Raw genomic sequence first — 22,180 nt, 5'->3', positions numbered from 1 at the left:
TTCACAAAGAAACAAAACAAAACAGACAAAACAACAAAAACTTGAAGCAAAGCCTTAAAGTCTGTTCTCTTTAGGCCTTGCTTTTTTTTGAAGAGGTAATCTGAATTGCTCTACTCTTATTCACCGTCAGCAATTTCTGAAGTCCTTATTCATAAAAGCATCTCAGGGGGCTAAACTTAGCACTGTTGTACATAAATCCCATAAAAAATTATGTACAGTTTGGAGTCTGGAGTAGTTAAGGGCCAACATATTTTTTTTAAAACAATGCTTATGTGCTTCTAAATTTGGGTACTGCTGCAGATAGTTGACATTTAGGACAGAAGATAGCAAACATCCTATGGCACCAGATTCAGCTAGAGATAGTGGAGGTGGCGTTTGCTCCAATCTACTCTAAACAACTGACAAGTACTCTTTTCCACCAAAGGTAGTTATCAAGAGAATCTTTGTACAAGGCCTTTGCCAGAATATGATTTCTCTGAGCTACTTGAAATATTCACATTACAAACAAGGGACCTAAGAAGGTCCTACTTTGCTCAATTAAGTGTAGAGCAAATACTGATGGCTACATGGAAGTGTCTAAATTATAGACATCTATAAATGTTCATATGAATTTCACCTTGAGGATCGTGGTCCCTTTGGGTGTCTGTCCAGAAAAGGACCAAGACAGTCCATGGAAGTCCCTACAGATAAAATGTATTAGAAAAGAAGGATGGAGACAGTTGCCATGTATCGGAGAAAGAATTAAGAAATTCCCATCTGAAAATGCCAATATATAGGCTGAAGTCAAAGACTAAGGTCAGAGACAAGAGTCACAGTTGTTTGCTTTCCCCTTTGCCCGAGGGGGAAGGGCAGCTGTGTGCAACGGGGCAGACTGGGAACAGAGGCTGGTGTCCTACCAGTTGGACAGACTCAGTTTCCCAGCTGCCAAGACAGTCCTTGAAAGTTTCCCTGGAGGTCTTACCATGGCTTCTGGTTTCACTAACACCATTTTACTTGTATTCCCATAGGGTTCATGCTTGGGACAGCAACAGGTCATCCTTCTAATAATGCACTGAAGTGGCACTGAGAACATTAGTTGACTAATGTTCTAGTTGACTCCCAGTATACTCCCTTTTGTTTTCAATACATCATTTTTCCTGTCTTGTTTAGGATCCACTTGCTGAATAAGGGGAAAATGTAAAGATCCCTTTAGGTTCACATCAATAACTTCTTTACTTATAAGCCCAGGATTTCTTCCTTCTAGATGAACACACACTAAGTGACTTTTCTTTTCTTCCTGTGACAGTTAGGAAAGGAAACACTAATATCATAGAGCTAAGAGAAAGGATTACCTATATATTGCCCTTAGGATGTTATGCACATCAACACACTGAATCAGGAAGAAAAGGTGACAGTTAACAAACTCTGTTTTGGGAAATCCTGTTTCAGGTACGCCCAGAAGCCATATCAGCAATCTTTAACACAGAGTTACTGGAGTGAGACACAGCTTCAGGCTGTGTAAGTACACAATGCATTTTAAACTGCAGTGAACAAAACAGTGATATAGATCAAAGATTTTTGCGCCAGCTTTCCCTTACTCATCGCTGCTTGGTGTGGCCAAGCAGACTAGTGTTTGCCTGGCATGTCATGAGAATGATGCATGTCTTTGTAGAGTCTGTACTGCTACGACAGAGCTGACATTACTCCCTATCTTTTAGACATGCACAGGTATAGGAGAGGCCATGAGTCTGTGCTGCATGTGCCTCATGTCCAGAAAATGTGATAGTTTTCTCTTTTTTGCCCTGCTGACTAAAACAGCAGGCTATAACTGCATGGTTTTACTCACCTGCCCAGCAGCAAGAACTCCCCAGCGAGTCCCAGGCGCCTCATGGCCATCAGGAGGCCTCTGACAGTCATGCCCTCACAGAAGCAGGCCACCACTCTTGCCTTGGGCAGGTGGCTCCGGAGCTTTCGCAGCAGCTTGTCAAAGCTCTGCTCGCCAGCATTGCTGTAGATCTTGTAGGAGTGTGCAATGCAGATCCCTTCCTTGGCTGCCATGTCTTTGAAAGCCTCCATTCCACTTTCACCATAGTTTCCTAAATGCAAACAGAAACACAAATGCATATATTAATATCTGTGGCAGCTTTACTTCCTTGGGAAACATCAGATATTTTAAATGTGTTACATATCTTCAGAGAGATCACTGTACCAATCTTAACAATATCACTTTAATCTTTTGCTTAATCAATTTTTCAAGACAAGGTCAATAAATTTTCCTGGAAAATTCATGGCTCTTCAAGAGACTGCATCTCTGCTTAAACCAAAGGCTGTTGAGTACTTCACTACCCGTGAGGATCGGGTCCATAATGTGTACAATAGTGTATATACAAATGGCAGTCTCTTCTGATTCTCTTAAACTGACTGATGTGGCCAAATTCTCTGTGATTTACTTCAGTAAATTAAAAAAAAAATACATTGAGAATTAATTTTTAGGTGTAGTATTTTAAATATATGCAAAAAGCTCACAATATCACCTAACTCATAATGCAATCTGAAAAGCAATATTTTTTTAGTCAGAGTGAAAAGTAAAATTTGCTTTGCTGAAGCAAAAACTTCTACTGGAGAATGAATAATTAAATTGAGGGTTAGCATTACAGGGATCACTAGAGCACAGATGAACTCAATGTGCTTTAATATTTTTCTGGGTTTTCTTCCTGTTTGTTTGTTCTGAATTAAATTTCAACCAGTGGGAAATACTTCATTTTTTCTTTCCATATCCTTCTTCCTCTATGGAGATAAGCTGGTAATAGATATTAACAGACAGATATTTTTTTTGCTTTATTCTGTTTTAGCACAGACACTTTCTTCACTGCCAGGCCTACACAAAAGTCACAGTGCTTAAACAGTGGATGTACTGATACCACTGACAGTTGCCCCGACCATGGTTGTGTGTCTGCTTCCCTGTGCTCCTCCATCTGGCTGTTGAAATCTGTTTCATGTCTCATTTAAACAAGGAGGTCTCTGAGGCAGGAAATCTTTCTCAAAAGTAATGTCTTAAACCCTCAGTAATATTCCACAGAGATACAATCAGTTAATTAATTAATAAAACTGGGAGTGTCAAGTGATCAAGTTGCAAGAAACCACTGATCCTTCACAAATTTCTTAGCTTGCAAATGGAAGAATCTGTAAGAAAAATACTCTCTTACCAGCAGAATTACAAGAACACAGGAGCACTGACAGTGAAAATGCATGTGAAGCAGTGAGGATCAGACATGGATTTAGACTGTCGTCTGTTTGTTTGGTTTTTTTGACTTTGGACGTTGAAGCTATCAAGAATTCATCTTGCCCACCTGAGGACTCATCCCTATCACTCTGGGGCTACAGCTCAGGGGTTTTGTTACACTCAGAGCTGAATATGAATTTAAAAACAGTGCTCAGTTTCAGGATCTTACCATCCAAATAGTCAAAAGAGGAAAAGAACAAGAAGACAGGAAGTAACATTATCTTTCTTTCACACCAGCAATGAATCTCTGAGACCTTGAGACCACTAAATTTCCAAATTGCACCCAACCAAAATGGCAACCTGAATGAAGGTCTTTCTACCTGAAGGTAGACCCCTACCTGAAAGGTCTTTCATTTTCTTCCTTGCTGTGATTAGGTCTAATGGAAACCACATTATCATGCAAATTGTGCCTGGACAAAATGTCATTTAAACCCAGTTGTTCCAGTGCTTCTTGAGAGTAGTAAATCAGGAGTCCAGTGCTTAACCCTGTGTCATGCCTTTAGGGCAAATTGTGTTTCCTCTGGTACATGACCATCAAGTGATTTCCATGGGACATTGAAATAGTTCATCTCGAGGTCAAAACCATGGTGTCTCATGAAATATGTATTATAGCTGCCAAAGCCAGCCTGAAGGAAAAATTGGGGTCAGTCAGATTTAACTCCCAGCAGACCCCTAGGTCTTCAAAAATGAAATTAAGCCATCTGACAGGAAATAAACTACTTTGTCTAAAATTATTTGCATTTAGGTCATTCTGGATCAACATTAAATATTCTATTTCACTTTTTCTAACAGAAGATGAAAAGAACAAGGAAACATTGTCAATCTTTGCCATAGAAGATGTAAGTTTGAGGAAAAACTATATATCTCAATATCCTGGTTTTGGCTGTTATAGAGTTAATTTTCTTCACAGTAGTTAGTATAGTGCTATGTGTTGGATTTGTGCTGAACACAGGGTTGATAATATAGAAATGTTGTGTTGCTGAGCAGGGATTACACAGAGACAAGCCCTTTCTACTTTTCATGCTCTCATGCTGGTGAGGAAGTTGGGGGTACATGGGAGGCTGGGAGGAGACACAGCTGGGACAGGTGACCCCAGCTGATCAAAGGGATATTCCAGGCTGTGGCATCATGCTCAGTACATAAAGTTTGGGGGAGAAGGAGAAAGGGAAGGATGTTTGGAATGATGGTGTTTCTCTTCTCAAATCACCATTACACGTGATGTGGCCCAGATTTCCTGGAGACAGCTGAATGCCTCATGGGAATTAGTGATTTAATTCCCTATTAACTTTGCTTGTGTGCACAGCTTTTCTTTACCTATTTAACTGTCTTTATCTTAAACTACGTGTTCCTTAGCTTTTACTTTTCTGATTCTCGCCCCAATTCTGCTGGTAGGGGAGTGAGCGAGAGGCTGCCTAGTGCTTCATTGCTGGCTGGGGTTAAATTATGACACCAAAGACACTGAAATTCTGAAGATCTCATTTTCTGTCAAAAAACTGAGTGGAAAATTCCCAGCCAGGTCTAGTTTACTTACAGAACTGCATATATTTTATGTTGTAAATACTGCAGTATTTGCTTGGAAGTGTTATAAGCATTCAAACTTTTCTGTTTGAATTCTGTTATCCTCAGGCTTGGTTTAAGGTTGACAATAGGTTTAATTACAGTACTGAAAAATAGCAGGTCTTTTAGACAGCACAAAGTGCATTAACTCCTTTCTAATCCAATAAATTCTGCTCGAGCACAAACACCCTGGTTTCATCAAGCATCGAGACGGGAAGATTTTATGAAACCATACAAAAAGTTATGTGTCATACAAAATCATATGAAACATGTTAAACTACCAGTAGTACTTAGGAAAATGTTATGTTCTTAACGTTTGGAAGAAAATACATCCTGGCAGTCCAAATCTGAGAGTCACTGAGGTCTCCAACTGGGAAAACTACAGCTCTATGACATGGGTTCAAGAGAGATTTGATAAAAACAGAAAGCAGTTTTGCTTCAAGACACTCATACAAATACACCAGTGGTGCTCTTGCCTTGCTGATTAAACTCTATGCAATTAATTGTTCATAGTGAACTCTCCTGTTGTGCAAGTGTTTTGATGAGGTATGTATATCTTGTATGAGCTATACTGTGGGGATAATGAACACTCCATGATGGAAAAAAAAAATCTTTTCTGTTAAATTTTTTTGCACCATATATTAGCAAAAATTTAATCTGGGTTCTCCTTCTGAATAAAACATGTATGTGCAGAAACATATACATTTAGCATTGAAGAAATGAGAGTGGGAAAGAAGGTAAGATATATTCTGTCATTTCCTTGAGGATGTAAGGTTCTTAGTGGAAGAGAATCTCCATGCTTTCTGTATAGAACTGGCCTCCTCAAGGACATGATTCTTCAGTATACCTATAGCAGTACTATGAAAACTGCCTCAGCTAGAGCAAGTTTCCACCAATGGGGCAGTTCCCACTGTTCAGCCAAGTCTATGACACAAGAAAAAGGATATAGAGGCTTCAGGATTTACACAAATGGATGGACAATGGTGACATCTTATGCAGCTTGTAGTTTCACTTCCAAGTGCAAATTAATTCAGAACTCTTTAGCTGGAAAAAAACTAACATTTTTTTGTGAGTCCCATATGATGAAAGTTGCCTACATCCTGGGAATTTATCCATGTATCTATTTTGTTTCATCTTCTAAATTTAAAGAAAATTCTGAAGGAAATGTTCAGCAGAAGGGGGGGATTGATTTACTCTTGCTCGCTTAATTCCAGTTCATCAGAAAAGACTCCCCAAAAACACAAGCTGGACCTCAAGTACAGTCAATTTAAATTCAGCTCCTCTTGCCCCACCAAAATCCATCTCCATTTCAGTATTTGGAAACTGGCACCTTTATGCTGCTACTGGTTCTGCTGGAGGGCATATCACAGTTTTTCAGTTGGTGTTCCTGTCCTCTTGAAATTTTTTCTGCAGTACTGTAATCAGAACTATTAGCAGTAGATGGCGTTTGTAAATGTGTGCTCTTGGCAACAAGTGGTAGCAGGGTTCTTTTAGAATACTGGCCTGGATCCTGCCTGTTACCTACCTGAACACCTGGCCCTAAGCCCAGTGTAAAGCTACTCCCATATGTCACTTCATGTTTTTTTAAAAAAGCAATTGCATCATCGTGCGAAAGACTTGTCCCTGCTGCAGAGTTGGAATTTTGTTCAAAACTCAAGCATATGTGTCCCCACCTACAGTCTAACTATAACAATCTGTTGGTTCCACTTCCCATGAATCAGTACTAGAAACTATTAAGAAGCTTAAAAAGAACAGATTGTGCTTTTTTTCCAGATGATGCTTAATATAGTACAGCACATAATAATATTTCAATCTGATAGAAAAGGATCAGGCAAACTGCAGGCAGCTCTTGCTTCCCCTCCTGCTCCCAGCTGAGCCAATTAAACTACCTAACCATAACCCATTTAGATCTTATGTGCATTACAAAGCAAAACAACGTTTTAATTCTTAAAATATTTAGCAAAATGTATTGACATCTGCCCTATTAGATTAAAGGTTATCAATAGGAGGTGAAAAGTCTCTGCTGTCAAATGGAAGAACAAACTGTGTTTTCTCCTGCCCAGGAATTTTTGGGATGTCATGCATGCCTTTTTGCATAAAAGAGCTTTTTTTATTCATAGCTGTACCCGCAAATTGCTATCAGCCAGTTCTTTTGTTTAAGATATTTTCATTGACCATAGATGAGCATCAACCTTTAGGAGAGTTTTAAGATGTAGGATTGTTTCTGGCAGGTCACAGTGAAAATTCACAAAGCAAAAGAAGAGGAGCCTTGAGTGGAACAGAAGAAATGCATAAGGTCATTCATTAGGTTGGTAATAATCCTACCTGTCACAAAGCATATTTATTTAAGCAGAAATACTCATTATTTTTCAGGACAAGGAAGAACAAACCAGAATAATATTCTATGTTGTGTCTGAGCCACAGGAAAGAAGTCAAAACAGGTTAAAATCTGCAGTATGTGTTTTGAAAGAAATAAAGGGAATACAGATCTTCATTTTCCTCTAGTTTCCATTTGCACCAAAAGGATGAACTTTGCAAGAAATATAAAAAAAAAAGAAGGTATAGCTTTGGTATAATTTTGAAAACGCATGTGGGAGTAATACCATATATTTATGAAAGGCAACATGTTGGTTGGTTAGCATGACGCTCTTCCCAAAAGTTGAAAATACGGGCGTGTTTCCCAAATGGAAATGTTAGACCTGTGCTTGACTGTTACAATTCAAATTAATAATGGAAAAACACCAGTAGTACCTGCTACTACTTGCTAGATATTTTCTACATTTTGCTCTTTTGACTATGGGTCTTTTAAAATACCTCACTATCAAGAATAGGGGCATAAACCAAGTCTTTCGAGCAGCTGGAGCAGCCACATGCCACTGATACAACATGATCAAAATCACAGCCTTCTGTGTAGTTATGTCTGCAAATAGAACGTGACAATAGAGTGTTACTTTATTCTAAAGAGTACAAACCAAATGAAATCAAAACACATATGCCTGAAAGTCTGGAGTTGTCTCTATGTGTTTTAAAAAAAAAACTAATTCTTTTCATCTGATCCAAATACTTAAATGATTTTTAGATAGTATTTAGTTTTCTATATTAAATATATATGTGTAAAACAATAAAAAATAAAATTAAAAGTTCATTTTGAAAGCAAGCCATTAAAAACAACTTAAATGAGAATAGCTCCTCCAAATATATTCCACTTAAATATTTCTAATATTTTCTTTTTCCTTAATAATCACTTGGAGACTGGGCTGTTCCACTTCAATCACCTTGAGTGTTAGATAGCAACTTCAAGAACTTTGGGCTCTTTCCTCATGATATATTAAACATAACAATCTGAATTTAATGGAAAAAAGGGATAAATATGTACACACATTTATATGGACAGGTTTCTCCCAAGAAATGACTCTCTGTTGAAACAGACAGGGAATGTTGGCTGGGCTGGGAGAAATTTTCTTTCTGCTCTGCTCAGCAAAGGAATGTCACAGGGCAAAAATTTCCATAAGGGATTAAATTAGGAGCGCTACTTACTCCATCCTTGAAATTGCTATACTTGCCTTCTGTAAGCACAGACAGTCTCAAAGTGATTCAAAGGACAAAATCTAACATCTGAGGCCCCATAGGGGCCCTCACAACTGATGGCTGCAGTTGGGACTCTGTCCTTGGCTGTCTGTATGATAGTGGAGAGTCATTTACATCTTTTCTTGGGTGTTAATCTTATCTGTTCAAACTAAAAGCTCTTCAAACAACATTTATATTTACTTATAAAACTCAGACCCAATAGGGTTGCCTATATCCCTGTATGTTGCCTACTACAATTCAAGATGTGTCAATACAAAGGAACATTAGTTACCATGATATCATGCTTGCTATAAGCCTAATTTCCATTTCTATGAAGAGTTTTGACATTTTTAGTTTTCTACATTTGAAGACATTAAATGTTTTCATAATCACAAAAATGTTAGCTAAACAAAGCCCTCCCCCCCATTTCTAATCTTCTTAAAATTCAGTCCAGTGAAATTATGTGTCGAAATTATAATATTTAATTTAGATATTGACCGATTTATCATATAATGTAAGACTTATATTTCTTTCTGTAATGTAAAATAAAATCAAACATGTATTTTGAATCAGGAAACTATTTTTATTTCTAAAGTAATTAGCTAAAATATCCAAGCATTTAAAAACAAATTTATTATGTTTAATTGGGAAAATAATTAACTATTTTCTATGAGGTTAAGTTTCAGCTACTAGGTATTTTCTGACTAGAAATTCTCATCCAAACTCTTTTGGACCAGCTCTATTCATAAGGTATTTGTTTAACTAACCAACTTTTAAATTATTTTAGAAAAGTAACATATAATATACTCCAAACATAACTGTACTTAATTAATTTAAACAATCTGTTTATTATCTCCTCATCTGAGATCTCATAAATATCAGTTTGATATCAAAGTCTCTTCTCTCTCATCTTCTCTGATCTATTTTGAAATAATAAATTAATTTCTCAAGATAATGATGACCTAGTTTCACAGTTTAATGCACCCCACTTTTATGTATTTTTAAATTATCACCTCATAACTTTAAAAGAGAAACTCATTTAAACATTGCTGTTATGTGAGCAAAGGGAACAGTGTGGAAGCAGCCTTTTCTGTATGCTTCCTTTGATCCCTCCAGCTGACTGGGATGTCTGCAGCTTTGTGGCTCTTGTCCACTGAGCAACCTTTGAAGTCCTACACGATGCTAATGTCTGCTAGAGGATTTAAAGTCTGACAGCTCCTGTAGAAACACGCTGATGTTTCTGACTGCTCTCCTTGTTTTCAGGCTGGAGTGATTAAGATTCTTCTGTACTTTGTGTTTGGGAAATAGGTCTTTCTATATACTTGGTTCTAAGCCATTTCCATTAATAAAAAACAGTTTGAGAATACCTGAGACAGACAGTATTGGACTGGAGGCTGTTTCTTCCAGGACACAAAAGCTAAGACAGAAAGGAGAGGGCTTTGCAGTGGGAACTCTTCGTTCTATGATTCTGTATCCTTCATTGTGGGTGTAGTGAATTCCCAAGGAATTCAGCTGTTTGGGGTTTATTAGCTGGCATTTGGACCTAGTCCCCATTCTAATTAGGCAATCAATTATTATATTTCTCAAAAGACTTGGTCCATTCTACAAATACACAACATTACACTTCGGTAAATTCACAAACAAGAACATAACATCATGTAATATTAATTCTTTACTCTACTATGGCTTGCATCGGGTCTTTCTTTGAAATACATGATGTCTTATTTTGCTGATGCAGTGGATGAGCAATACCGGAAGTCATCCAGCAAAAGGAAGCATATTTCAGAGATTATTGGATTCCGAAGGCCTTCAATTAATCTTGAGTTTTCTGCTAAGTGCCTTTCTCTCTGTCCTCTGTCCTCATATGTGAAATGAAGGTAAAAATGTTTCCCTGATGGTCACGGCGCAAGAATAAGTATATTATGAAAAACTCAGACAACTGTAGCAAAAGACCATCTACATTGGTTAGACTGAATGAAACATGACAGTTTTGCCTCACAAAAACCCACTTTTGCTTTGTTGCAATAACAAGCGCATCACACTTATTGTAGTAACAATCACTGTTTGTCTAACATTCATTTAAAAAATAAAAGCCTAAAATATCCCAACAGTAGCTGAAGTTGATGGCAAGGCTACTGCTAAGAGTACACCTTATTTTCACTCTAAATGATTATGCAAATTCATATTCAGAACCTTCATTTGGGAGAAGAGTGAGTTTTTTGACTTTCTCAGCATAAACTTGGAGGAGAGAGAGGAATCCATGAAAGTTTAGTATGGTAACTGGAAGGCAGGTTTATTGACTGTATTTCCTGGGAGTGCTTGTCAAAGGGGTTTGAAGGGGGCAATATGAAGTTTCTTGGGGAATATTTCTAATTCTTAGAGTATACTGTGAAGAACAACGAGAAGACCAAAACTGTAGGACCAGCTACTTGCTTGCAGATGTTCTCATTTCAGGAACATGTTGCATAATCGTTGCTCCTTGATCCATAACAAAGATCGAATTCTTACAAGAATATTTGAAAAATGTGTTTGAGAATGTTAGGTAAAGGTGGTTTTTGAAATTTACCTTCACGTGATCTCACTAGGACACTGTGATCCTCAGCTTTGGGATGCAGAAACTGAAGATGGAGAAAATAGAGCAGGGTTGAAGGCAAGAATATGATCTTCTTCACTGTGTGGGTGACTGTGCACTGGAACAGATTGCCCAGAGAGGGTATGGAGTCTCCCTCACTGCAGATATTCAAGAACCATCTGGACACAATCCTGTGCAGTGTCCTCTGGGATGGCCCTGCTTGAGCAGGAGGGTTGGAGCAGATGACCCACTGTGGTCCCTTTCAACCTTACCCATCCTGTGATTTGCTGACTTTCAGACTAAGCTGCCCTATAACAAAAGGATAATTAGTTACTAAAAACTACATAATTACGAGCTCTCCGCATGGCTACCTTGAATAATCTGTCCAATGTCAAATTAGTCTTTGTCTTCCCTGGTTTTTAATCTGATTTTTTGTATTCTCTTTGAATTTGACCCCATTAAATATTTTCTATCAAATATTGGAATAACTTCTCAAATTGATATTTTCAGAAGCCCTCAAAAGTTTTTAGAATAGCCACCATGTATCAACTTAATTTTTTAAAGATTAAACAAATCCAGTATTCTGGTTTTCTTGTGGCTGATTTTAAATTAGTTTTTGTTGTCCAGACAGGATAGCGTGCCGTTTTTTTCAAGATATGGTACTTTCCTATCTTATACTTTGCCAGGAAGAGTAGAATTGAAAGACGATTTCATGCCTCAAAAACTCATTACCTCTTTGTGTATTTTCGGTAGGACATTTAGCTTATTTTAAAATGGAATGACACTGTTGACTCAAGTATAACTTGTGATCCATTTTAATTATCTAGGTCTTGTTTTCTGCAGAACTGCTTTTAGTCAGTCATTCTTCATCCAGCATTTAAGCATTAGCATATTCTGTTCTAGGAGCAGTGTCATCCAACATGGTACTCTTTACAGGTTTAATAACCATACTCTGTTTATCCTAATTCAAATCACTGGAAATATACTCAAAAATGGAATCAAGGCAGATCTCTGAGAAGGTTATTGAGCATATGTCTCTTGCGAGAAAGTGAGAAGTACAGTTTGAACATTGATTTAAGTTCTGTTTTGCACCTAACACAGGTAGGTTGGATTCATATCCTCTTAGCATATGGTTTTAAGATAAAGTCACTCATTCCACACAAAGGATCTGAACTGGATACTAGGTTGACTTGATATGGTTTATTTTTAAGAGTACATTGTCCCTTTTTTATGACACCAGAAGGGAAGTACTCATTCCTTACAAATAAATTGTTTATTTTTGCATAAGTGAAATACAATTGGCTGAGCTCTTTCCTCAGTTTCTCTTTCAAGAAGCAGTAGTGTTATCTCATTTCAGTTTTTCAGAAGGTTATGCACCTCAGATAGGTTTTATCTAAGAGAGCATTAAAACTATATGTAGTTATTCCAGAGTGCTGAGGTCCCCTAGAAGGAAACAGAGTAAAAATCCTGTTGGCCAAAGTGATCAGAGAACCTGAAGCTCTTTTTGACTGCAACATGCTCAAGTTTCAGTAAGATGGCCTCATATGATGTGTTAAACACTGTCATCCATCATATTAGCTTGTTCCTTACTGATCTGAAAAGGTAGTAAACCATGTTAATTAAATCTGCAGATGGCTTTTAACTGGACAGTGTTGAGGATGCCAGACAGGACACAGAAACATTGTAAAGTTTTCTGGAGATATTGTTGACTTGACTAGAAATCACGCAAAAGAAAAAGGTTCTTTGACATAGTTAAACCAAAAGTTCTGGGAAAAACAGCCAAAAGATTCAAAATTATTGTGTAAAATAAAACATTCCTTTCTGTAATGCTAAAGCTAAATATTTAAAATATTTGAATTATTTGAGTTGTTTCTGGTCTTTTTCTTTAGAGAATTTCCATTTGCTAAGAATAAAAAAATAATTAATTTTCCTCCTGAGCTGACATTTGAAAAAAAAAAAAAACCGATCAGGATATTAGAAACTGCATTCCCAACAATCTCTGAAGCTAATTTTTATCTCATTCCAGAAGAGACATATACTTTTAAAAGAGGTAGAAAGATAATTAATATTACCTTCCTTTCAGATGTATACCCACAAGGCACAACTAGGTCTGAAAGGCTAAGGCAGGAGACCTTCCCCATGTGATTTTATGAATTAATTGTAAATCTAAACCTGCGAGGACTTAGTTTAATTAAAACTAAAGAGCACACAGAAAGAAGAAGCAGGAAATAGACTGAGATGTCAAATGGGCTTTTTTTTCCTGTCCATATTTATAGCTTCCTCAGAACTTCATTTTTATTTTTATGTTTTCAAAACCACCAACTTACAAGTCTCTAACAAACTCCATGAACCTGTTAAAGACCTGATATTGCACTAAGTGGCAGTTTTCACCAACAGTGAAGCACTTCATTATAAAATGTGTTTTAAGAAAAAACACCAGGAGAAGGGAGAAAAAAAATTAAATTATGAAAGAACAGCAAAAGCCAACCTTAGACTCTCCATTTAATTTTTAAATTTTTTTAAAGCACTATGTACAAAAAGGTGACAACATTCTTCATGATTTTAGCCTCAGGTTAAAATTCATCTGAGATCCTTATCAACTGCAAAGCTCAAGGCTGACCGGGGAAGTAAAAGTCCTTTTCATTGTGCATACTCTTGGCACATTGTATTGCCTTCAGGTATCAATGGAGATCATAAAAATCAACCCACACCACAGGAGCAGTTGATTTTCAGAAATGTCTGACCACAGCGTACTGTAACAGGCAGTGTCCCCACAAATGGTACCTAAAGAAAATTTCCCTTGCAAAGGTGGCACAGACACATAACCATATGTACCAGTCAGAAGGAAAGGTGACAGAAAGGAGAGGAGGGCAATATTTTTTATATATTACTTTGTTGATAAAGCAAAGTTTTGAGTAGACAGATAGATAACTGGTATGTATTTATATTTTTAAATGGTGTATTAATAATTATTATGATTATAAGCTCAATTAGTACTAAATATTGTTTGCAGGCCCCTGCTAAGATCTTGGCTTCACCATGTTAATCATGACAAGTCAGGGTAAGAGAGCACCTTTTCTAAAACACATAATTATATTTATACAAGAAAAGCAAAGAATAAGAATAAAGTCACATTAAGATAAAAAAAAAAGTACTTGCAAAATGTCAGGCCTCTGATTATTTTTAAAGGAAGGCTAAATAAATTCCCCACTCTGCACTTGCTAATTTTGATCTTAACCCTGTCAGTTGACATCTTGAGCCATCCTTCTGGGCACTGAATTGTTCCATTTATAGCAAACAGGGTGGAACCAGCAACTGCAGGAAATGATATACCTACCTATCTTACACATCTTTCCTCTTTTTTTTTTGATAGATGAGGTGACTAGAATTGCAGAGTGCATAATTTGATTTGCTTATTTGCCTTATTTTCAGATTTCCAAAGAACCTGCCCAAAACATGCTAAATCATAGAATCATAAATCATGGAATTGTTTGAGTTGGAAGGGACCTTCAAAGCTCATCTAGTCCAACCTTCTTGACATGGACAGGGATACCTTCCACTTGGTGTATTGCTCAAAGCTCCTTCCAATCTGGCATTGACTCTGGCCATTCTCGTTCACTAACCTAATTCCAAGAAAATATTTCCTCCCTCTCCTCACAGGAAAAACCTTCCTGATTTGCAGGGTATATTTTTATCAAATGTTCAATGCAATTTTGGACCTGAATAAGAATGTTTCTCATCCTTAAAAATAAATTGCCAGCTCTACTAAGATTGTCATCATGGAAATCATTTAGTCCATCACATAAGGGTGGGAAACTGAGCTGGGGAAGGAACCAAATACCCAATTTAGGAAGTTTTATACTATTAGGTTCCAGTGAGAGAACTGGCTTTTTTAGAAAATATTTGCATATATTGGAAAACCTCTCATTCCATGTTTTTGTGAGCTTTTTTGGTTCCACTGGCTGCTTTTACATCAGGGGAAATGAAATAAAAATATGAAGTCCTCCCAAATAATATTTTGTAAACTGTAGGTGATAGAGAACTTTATCTTCTATTAGATGGCTCAGCACCAGCTGTGAAAATTTAACAGGTTTATTATATAGTGGCTGGTATGCCTTTCATTTTTGGCATTAGAGTCAAAACTGTTAATTACTGACTACCTGGACCATTGGAATAGTATGTAATCCTCCATTATTTGAAACTGATGACTCTACAGAACTAGCTACTTTTCGTTTTAGGCAGCTAGGGCAAAAAGTTGCCTCTTATTTCAGTATGGTTTAAATGCCTGTTGACTTCCTAGTCCTTTACATCAATGTGTTGAGACCTAAGCCTCAGTTAACCATTCCTCCATTCAAGTGACTCCATCATGACAAGCCCAGTCCTAGACTATGTTAGAGAGTGCAAACAAACATTTACCACAAAGTCAGAATCTCCATACCTGAAATATATAGCTGAATTTCACCTTGGATCCTCCCCAAAAGTCAGTTATATCTAAAGCTTGTTTTCCCTTCTTATTTGAGGACATGATGAACTCAACACCTTCCTTTGCAGTTTGCCCTCACTGTTATTCATCCTCAGTCTTAAACAGATATGTCTCCAATAGCTTTTACATTGTCTTCATAGCATAGTCATGAACAATATTTATAAACTATAGTTTTCTTGTCAAATTCAATGACATACCAGTTAAAAAGCAGATCCATTCTTGTGGCAAACTTCTCTGATTTTTCAGACCTCTTTGCATTTCTATTACCTCATCAGCTGTAACGGCGTGTTTGCTTAAAAAAGGCCACAGCAGCATGGAATGTTGATGTTATGAAATGTAGCAGCACTTCAGAGTGAGCAGAGGATCCACTGAGTACACCACAGCTGAGGGCTCAAATGGCACAAAGAGTAATGGACCACAATGAGCAGGTATCACAGTATGTTAATCTTGGTGTAAAATAGATTTGACTCTAAGTAATGATGTTCCTGCTTGGACCAGATTCCAAAATTAGTGCAGAAAGCAGCAAGATCTCTGATCTGCTGCCAGGTCATCAGGCACTGGCTTGAACAGATGCTCCTTTTGGAATTTATTGTATGAAAGAAGAGACACCAGTTAATCTGATTTACAAGGTTATGCATAATATTTCTGCATCACAGATTTCCAATTTGTTATTAGCAAAAAGCTTTAATTCTCCAATAAATACATTTGAGAAGATTTGCACTGGGCTTTGTTGGTATGTACATGAAAAACTGGTTTGCAAAGATCCATATCCCCACAGCCTGTGTAAGATTTGTAATTCTGGAAAGTACATGAATAATGGAGGCAATTTTACCCAATGTCTGCAATAAGCTGTAAAATTTACTCAAAAATAACATTAACAAGGTTGGCAGGTGGAAATCTGCAGTGATACCTGCTGGTCTCCAAATGATCACATTCCTCCCTATATGTGTCCCTGTGTTAGTGGATTCCTGAATGTTTTTCAGCTTTTCATTATTATATATTACAACATTAAAGACAGGTTCTTGCTTCTGTGTGTTGCTCCTGCGTAAAAGTTAATGATGTTATGTTGATTTTCTCTCAGTATAGCAGTGTAAGGCAGAAAATTCTGATTGAAGTTCTACAAACTTCTATTTTTTTAGTATTATTTTTTACATTCTTTTTTTTTTGTATTTTCCTCTAAAATACTGTGTGCTTTATATGATTTATTTATGTATATGCCAATATCTTCATTATCCTCATTTTACTTGTAATGTATAATTATGTGACAATACCCTGCTTAACAACAAAATCTGTTTACTTTCAATATCTGTCTCCTGTCAGAAAGATTAGATATTGAAAATTTCCTACGAAATTTCCAAGATGATTTTCAGCATGTGAAGGTTTCAAACAGAGAAGGACCTGCTGTGGACATCTCAGTGTTATCTTTCACAACAAAAGAAACACATCTTTTATGTTTTCATGAAATTAGTTGTTTGCTTTTGGTTACAGCAAATTCTTCAGAGCTCTCTTCAAGACAACAAAAATGCAAGCAGTAATTTTTTTTTTTTTTGTCTAAGGTGTAATAAAAGCAATTTACTAGTAAGGTCTGAAGATAAAATCATGCCTTTAACCTGATGTTCAGGTAATGACCAGGAGGATATCTGCAATGATGTCTTGTCCTTGCAAAGCTACAATATGCTGTCACTTGAACAAGGCATCATGCATTCTCATCTTTCTCTAAAGCACAGAACCTGGACCTGTGATATAAGTGAGATAGCAAAGTGCCCCCATAATTCTGAGATATGGCAGAAAACAGTCATGTAGCACTCAGCAGCTAAGTACCAAGGGAATATCAACAGGACAAATGAGGATTTGAGTGCCTAGAAGATTTTAGTTTGAGTCTGGGGAAATTGTGGTCAGTATAATCTGTTGCAACTACATCTTGATTAGTGTCCAGAGAATCCAGGGATACCATTCCCCCATTGCTGCCATTTACAACTGCTTTGCCATTATCTGCTTCACTCTAATGAACAGAAGCCAGGATCAAAGGAGATCAGTCAATTGTACTCATTGCTGTAAATAAAAATCGAAGATATTTTCAGTCTCAAAATGTTCAAAATATGATAGAAGAGAAAGATACAATGGTTTAAAAACATGAGAAGGAGTGGGAGATGAGAGAAACAAAATACGTTTTGCACAGAAGTCAGAATTTCTACCAGACATATTCTCCCTGAAAACAGATAAGGCCACAGTGTATCAATATGTTCACTTTTATTTTACTTCACCTTAGCATTGGTAAGCAATTTTCCATCCAAATAATGCAGCTTCCAGAGTCTAGTGCACACAGAGGAATAGAGATGGCACACTCCAAATTATCAATTCTGTGGGCCATAAAAAAATGTTAATTTTGAGTAGGCTAAAAACCCATCAGTCCCATGAGGACATGAATGTTTATTTAGGTTGAAAAGCTAATGGGGTTTTGGTCCAACTTCATTTATTTAATGTTCCTCAGGAACCTTTGGCCCTTCCTGATACTCTTGTAAGCATCAACAGGACTCTAAGAGAAAATGTGAAAAGCATAGTAAAATTATCAGAATAAAATTAGAATATTCTTGAAATGAAACAAGACTTACTCAAACTAGAGACAAAGTAGATAAACAAAAATAAAAATAAAAAACCACCAAGGAATATGGAAGCCATGAAGAAAACAATATTAAGCCTATTTCCCCAAACTGATAATAATTAGTAGTAATAACTTTCCTTTTTATTGATTAAGTCATCAATGGATCTCTAAGTGCTAGTTAAAAATGAATGTTTATATTTTCTCATGCTCTCTGCTATGGTACCTGAGACACAATATGATTTAGTAAAGGCTCCAAATTTCTTCTTTTTGCAACTGACAACCTACAAAAAGCTGTTGCAGTCCATCCCTTCCCAGATTATAAATCTAATCAGTCTATCAGTGCTATACTGAAAAGCAGAGAAATCTTAGAGAATGATCTTGCTCACAAGACACATACATGTTGCATCAAGGCCAATGCAGCATTGTATTTCATATTTTTATCTGGTATGAAGTGCTGTGTGAAGTTCTGATTTGAGCAGTACACCTTTTCCTATCTGAATTTATGCCCTATGTCTTTGTATGAATTGAATGTCCAGTCACTAATATTCATCTGAGAAAATGGAATTAGGCAAACAGGGAGAGCCATGTGATTATTCAAACCACATGTCACCATGGAAAGCCAAGGGCAGCATAAGGGTTTCAAGAAAATTAATATAATCATTGCTTAATTTCTGCTCATAATTCAGGTGGGACATTTCTGGCCTGTAAGGGCCATTCCTAAATATCAATTACAACAATCAATAATTAATCAATTGATCAGCCCTATAACATGTATGAAGCTAAACTCTTTAGCAGTAAAACAGAGGAGAAAAAGAAATGCCTCAGGAGCCTAAGGACTAATCTAACAAAATTGCTGAAAACCCACACTCCATTATGCACCCTCTAGCTCTCTACTTGCTTTACTAGTCAACCATTGCCTGGGCAGAGAGAGTATAATAATTTGAGAGAGAGTATAATTGAAAATAGCCCTGTAGGCAGAGCTCTTGACATAGAACTTTTTTTACCCTGAGATTTGGTCTCATTTACACACAAAGCTAACCCTAGTGAAATACCCTCTTTCCTGCTTTAAATAGTGAAGAAAGTAAAAGGTGGTTTTGGAATAGTTGAGCTTCTGTTGTGTCATGTTAATTGTGAAAATCTTGCTTAAAATGATTGGGAGATTGAAAGGTGTCCAGAAATACGGCTACTCTCCTTAGACTCTTTAATAATATCTTCTCTGAGCAATTCCTACATTTAAAATCAAATTAATATACCTGGAAATTAAATTAATTTTATTATTTTCAAATTTATTAATTTTATTATTTTAAAAGCAGGAAAACTTGTCTAGATCTCTTATATTAAAAAAAAAGTTTCATTTCATGGGGCTGCAGAGGGTTTCTGGACCCTTCAAATGATTTTATCATTGAGGAGAATTCCACCATTAGATATTTCAGACTAAATTCTCAACAATATGAGGTCTTTTCTTTCCATAAAGTCTCTCTTTTTTTATTTTTTTTCAAACTTTATGTCTTGCATGCTGTGATCAAACTTGTACCATGTTTCTCTTTAGAGCAGGATACTGAGTCCAGATATTGTGTATAACCAAGGGAAAATGACTAATTGCTTTCAAGCATCAACATTGTGTATAATAAGAAAATAAAAGGCAAAATTTAGAATGTCTGAACACTGCTTTGGTAAAGATTATTCTAGAATTATAAAGAAATAAGTACCCAAATGTATCAAAAAGTAGATAACTATAATTCTGGGTTTATCATGTTCTTTACATTTATCTCATATTGGAAATCTTTTGAAACTACACTGGTACACTGTTATATGGGGACTACTGGTAATTTTTTAAACCACAGTACATTATTGCTGACTAGCTCATGAATTATGCTGTCAGGCCTCTTCTGTACCATGATAGAGGTATGTCCTTTCCCAAGGATGTGATGATGTCATGTCAATCTCCATTGTTTTATGATTGTTCTTCATACAAGTAAACAGAGAGAAGGAATCACAAAATATGCTACATCTACAAGTTAATTCAATCTAAACTTAGGTGATTATTTTTTGAAAATCATTGCATATGCATATGAGAACAGATATGACTCTTGCATTTAAAACTGTGAAAGTTTTTTAACTATTATCTATGCCTTTAAAACCCTGAAAAGTAGATAAGGTCGAAAACTTTTTCAAACATCCTATACAAATTTGTTCAAGGTCATATTAAACCGCTTTGCGAAAGAGACAGTCACTTCTGGAATATGAAAGTCTAGGTTACCTGGTCCCTATGAACTTCAGTAATTGCTGACCATTTTACCAGCAAAGGCTCTAGAACAATAGACCACCTAGTAAATTCAGGACAGATTTTCAGCCTTCAAGCTGAATGAGATGTCTTGCATTACTGGGTCTCTCCAATCTCTGTGCTATTTCAGCTCAGATTCTGTGGTTGCATATCCTTTCATTCCGCTATTTTTTAATACGTATTGGCAGGCATCACCATCTCAGATTTTTGTGAGTTTCACTTCAGAACAGCTGACAAGATAATACATCCCAGTCTGATGGCATTTCATTGATGCGGACATAGCATCCTCAAGGGAGTCTTCTCAGCAAAGATGCTGCTTATTAATGCAGACATCCATCTATCGTATCTAAATGTATCTCTTTCTCTCTTGCATCATAAAGATTTAGAAAAACTGACACGTTCCAGTGGGAGTGTTTTTCTGCTTATCACATGCAGAGGGATTCTGGAAGGACAGCTTGCCTTTTAGAAGTGCAAAAAAATACATTCTGCAGCAGAATACATAAATTTATGTTCCCAACACTAACAGATTATCAGTAATTCTAACAAATTTAAAAGGAACTGTTATGATCTGGGTTGCTTAGGGTTTTTTACATCTTTCTATTGTCTCTCTGCCAAAGTACTTATTTTTACTTCTAGTTGTTTTCCCTCCCAAGGCAGCTTCTCCTCCCTCACTCTATCACCACTCACTGTCCTGAAATGTCAATTTGATTTTTCATCAGGTTGCAATGTCAGCCTCTTCCATCTGCTGGCTACATTTTGAAATAGGTATTTTTGGGCTCTGCCACACCTGAGGGAAATGCTTCATAGAAATCTTCAATCTTACCCTATTGCACTCTGTAAACCTCTTCAATTCCATGATGTGCCCAAAGCTCAATAATTATTTCATTGCTGGAGCCCTGAGAATATGGTACTTCCTGTCATGTTGTCAAGTTCTAGTTTCCTTGAGTGTGCACATTATGCACTTCAATGGAATATAAATATAATTTATTCAGGGAAGAAAATCTCACTTCCCCTCACCTGGAAAGCTCCCTGCCTTTGAAAGAAGTCCACTCTGCTCTTTATGGTATCTTTTGACTCTCACCTACCTGACACCTGAAAATAGGATAAAGGTCCTTATGAAACTGTTGACTAGCTGAGTGTCAAGGACATGTTTGGTGAAATTTAAATAGATCCTGGAATTGCCAGTAGGATGCTAAGCAAAAAAAGCCAAATGTATGAGGGTGTATACAATGGGCTATGTTGCCTTGTACTGTTGGTGAAACAGGGAACTTCAGCATTACCTCCAGAGATATCCACTTTCCCTACTCAGTCAATAGCAAAAAATAGGATCAGTGAAACATATGGAATAGATAGCTTACTTCTGTACTTCATAGGATCCTACCTCTTTCCTTGTGTGTATAGAAGCATAGTGTGTAGACTGGGTTGTTCTTTCTTTCAATTAAGAACATATCAAGCCAAAAAAAAAAATTAGGGCAGTTGTGCCATTGCATAAGTGATGCAGACCAGATTTTACAATCAAATTTTGCAGTCTTTAGAGAAAAAAATTCTTTTAGCAGCCTGGTCTGCTGAAGGATGTAATGTAAATGAGACATAAGTAGAGTAAGCAAACAAAATATCATCTTTACCTTTCACTATACAACTAAAAAATATATTCTTTAGCCAGAGTGTGAGTCTGATTGTGAATAATTCAGTAAAACTTCCTGTTTTATTGGAAAAAGGATTAGACCATGTAAATACAAAGTTACTGGACATCTATAGGAGCCACCAAATTTAGTTGAAAAAGCAGCCCACTTTCCAGTCTTATGTTTCTTCCGAACATAAACTGAATTTAGAAAACAAGAGTTTGAAATTTT

General features: G+C 36.6%; 1 protein-coding gene across 3 annotated transcripts in view; it reads right to left on the bottom strand.

The window, feature by feature from the left end:
- GRM5 (glutamate metabotropic receptor 5) overlaps positions 1–22,180 on the bottom strand; it is a 240,008-nt gene that overhangs the window by 130,091 nt on the left and 87,737 nt on the right. For all 3 annotated transcript variants that reach the window (XM_054270034.1, XM_054270033.1, XM_054270035.1), the window contains one exon: positions 1,826–2,075. In XM_054270034.1, coding sequence (XP_054126009.1) covers positions 1,826–2,075 — 250 coding nt within the window. The remainder of the gene's footprint in view (positions 1–1,825; positions 2,076–22,180) is intronic.

The sequence above is a fragment of the Melozone crissalis genome, unplaced genomic scaffold (genome assembly GCF_028551555.1).
Source record: "Melozone crissalis strain CALT ecotype California unplaced genomic scaffold, PUWL_Pcris_2 ptg000008l_1, whole genome shotgun sequence".
Classification (NCBI taxonomy): domain Eukaryota; kingdom Metazoa; phylum Chordata; class Aves; order Passeriformes; family Passerellidae; genus Melozone; species Melozone crissalis.
The sequence above is the reverse complement of the archived record's forward strand: the minus strand, read 5'-3'. Positions and strand labels throughout refer to the sequence as shown.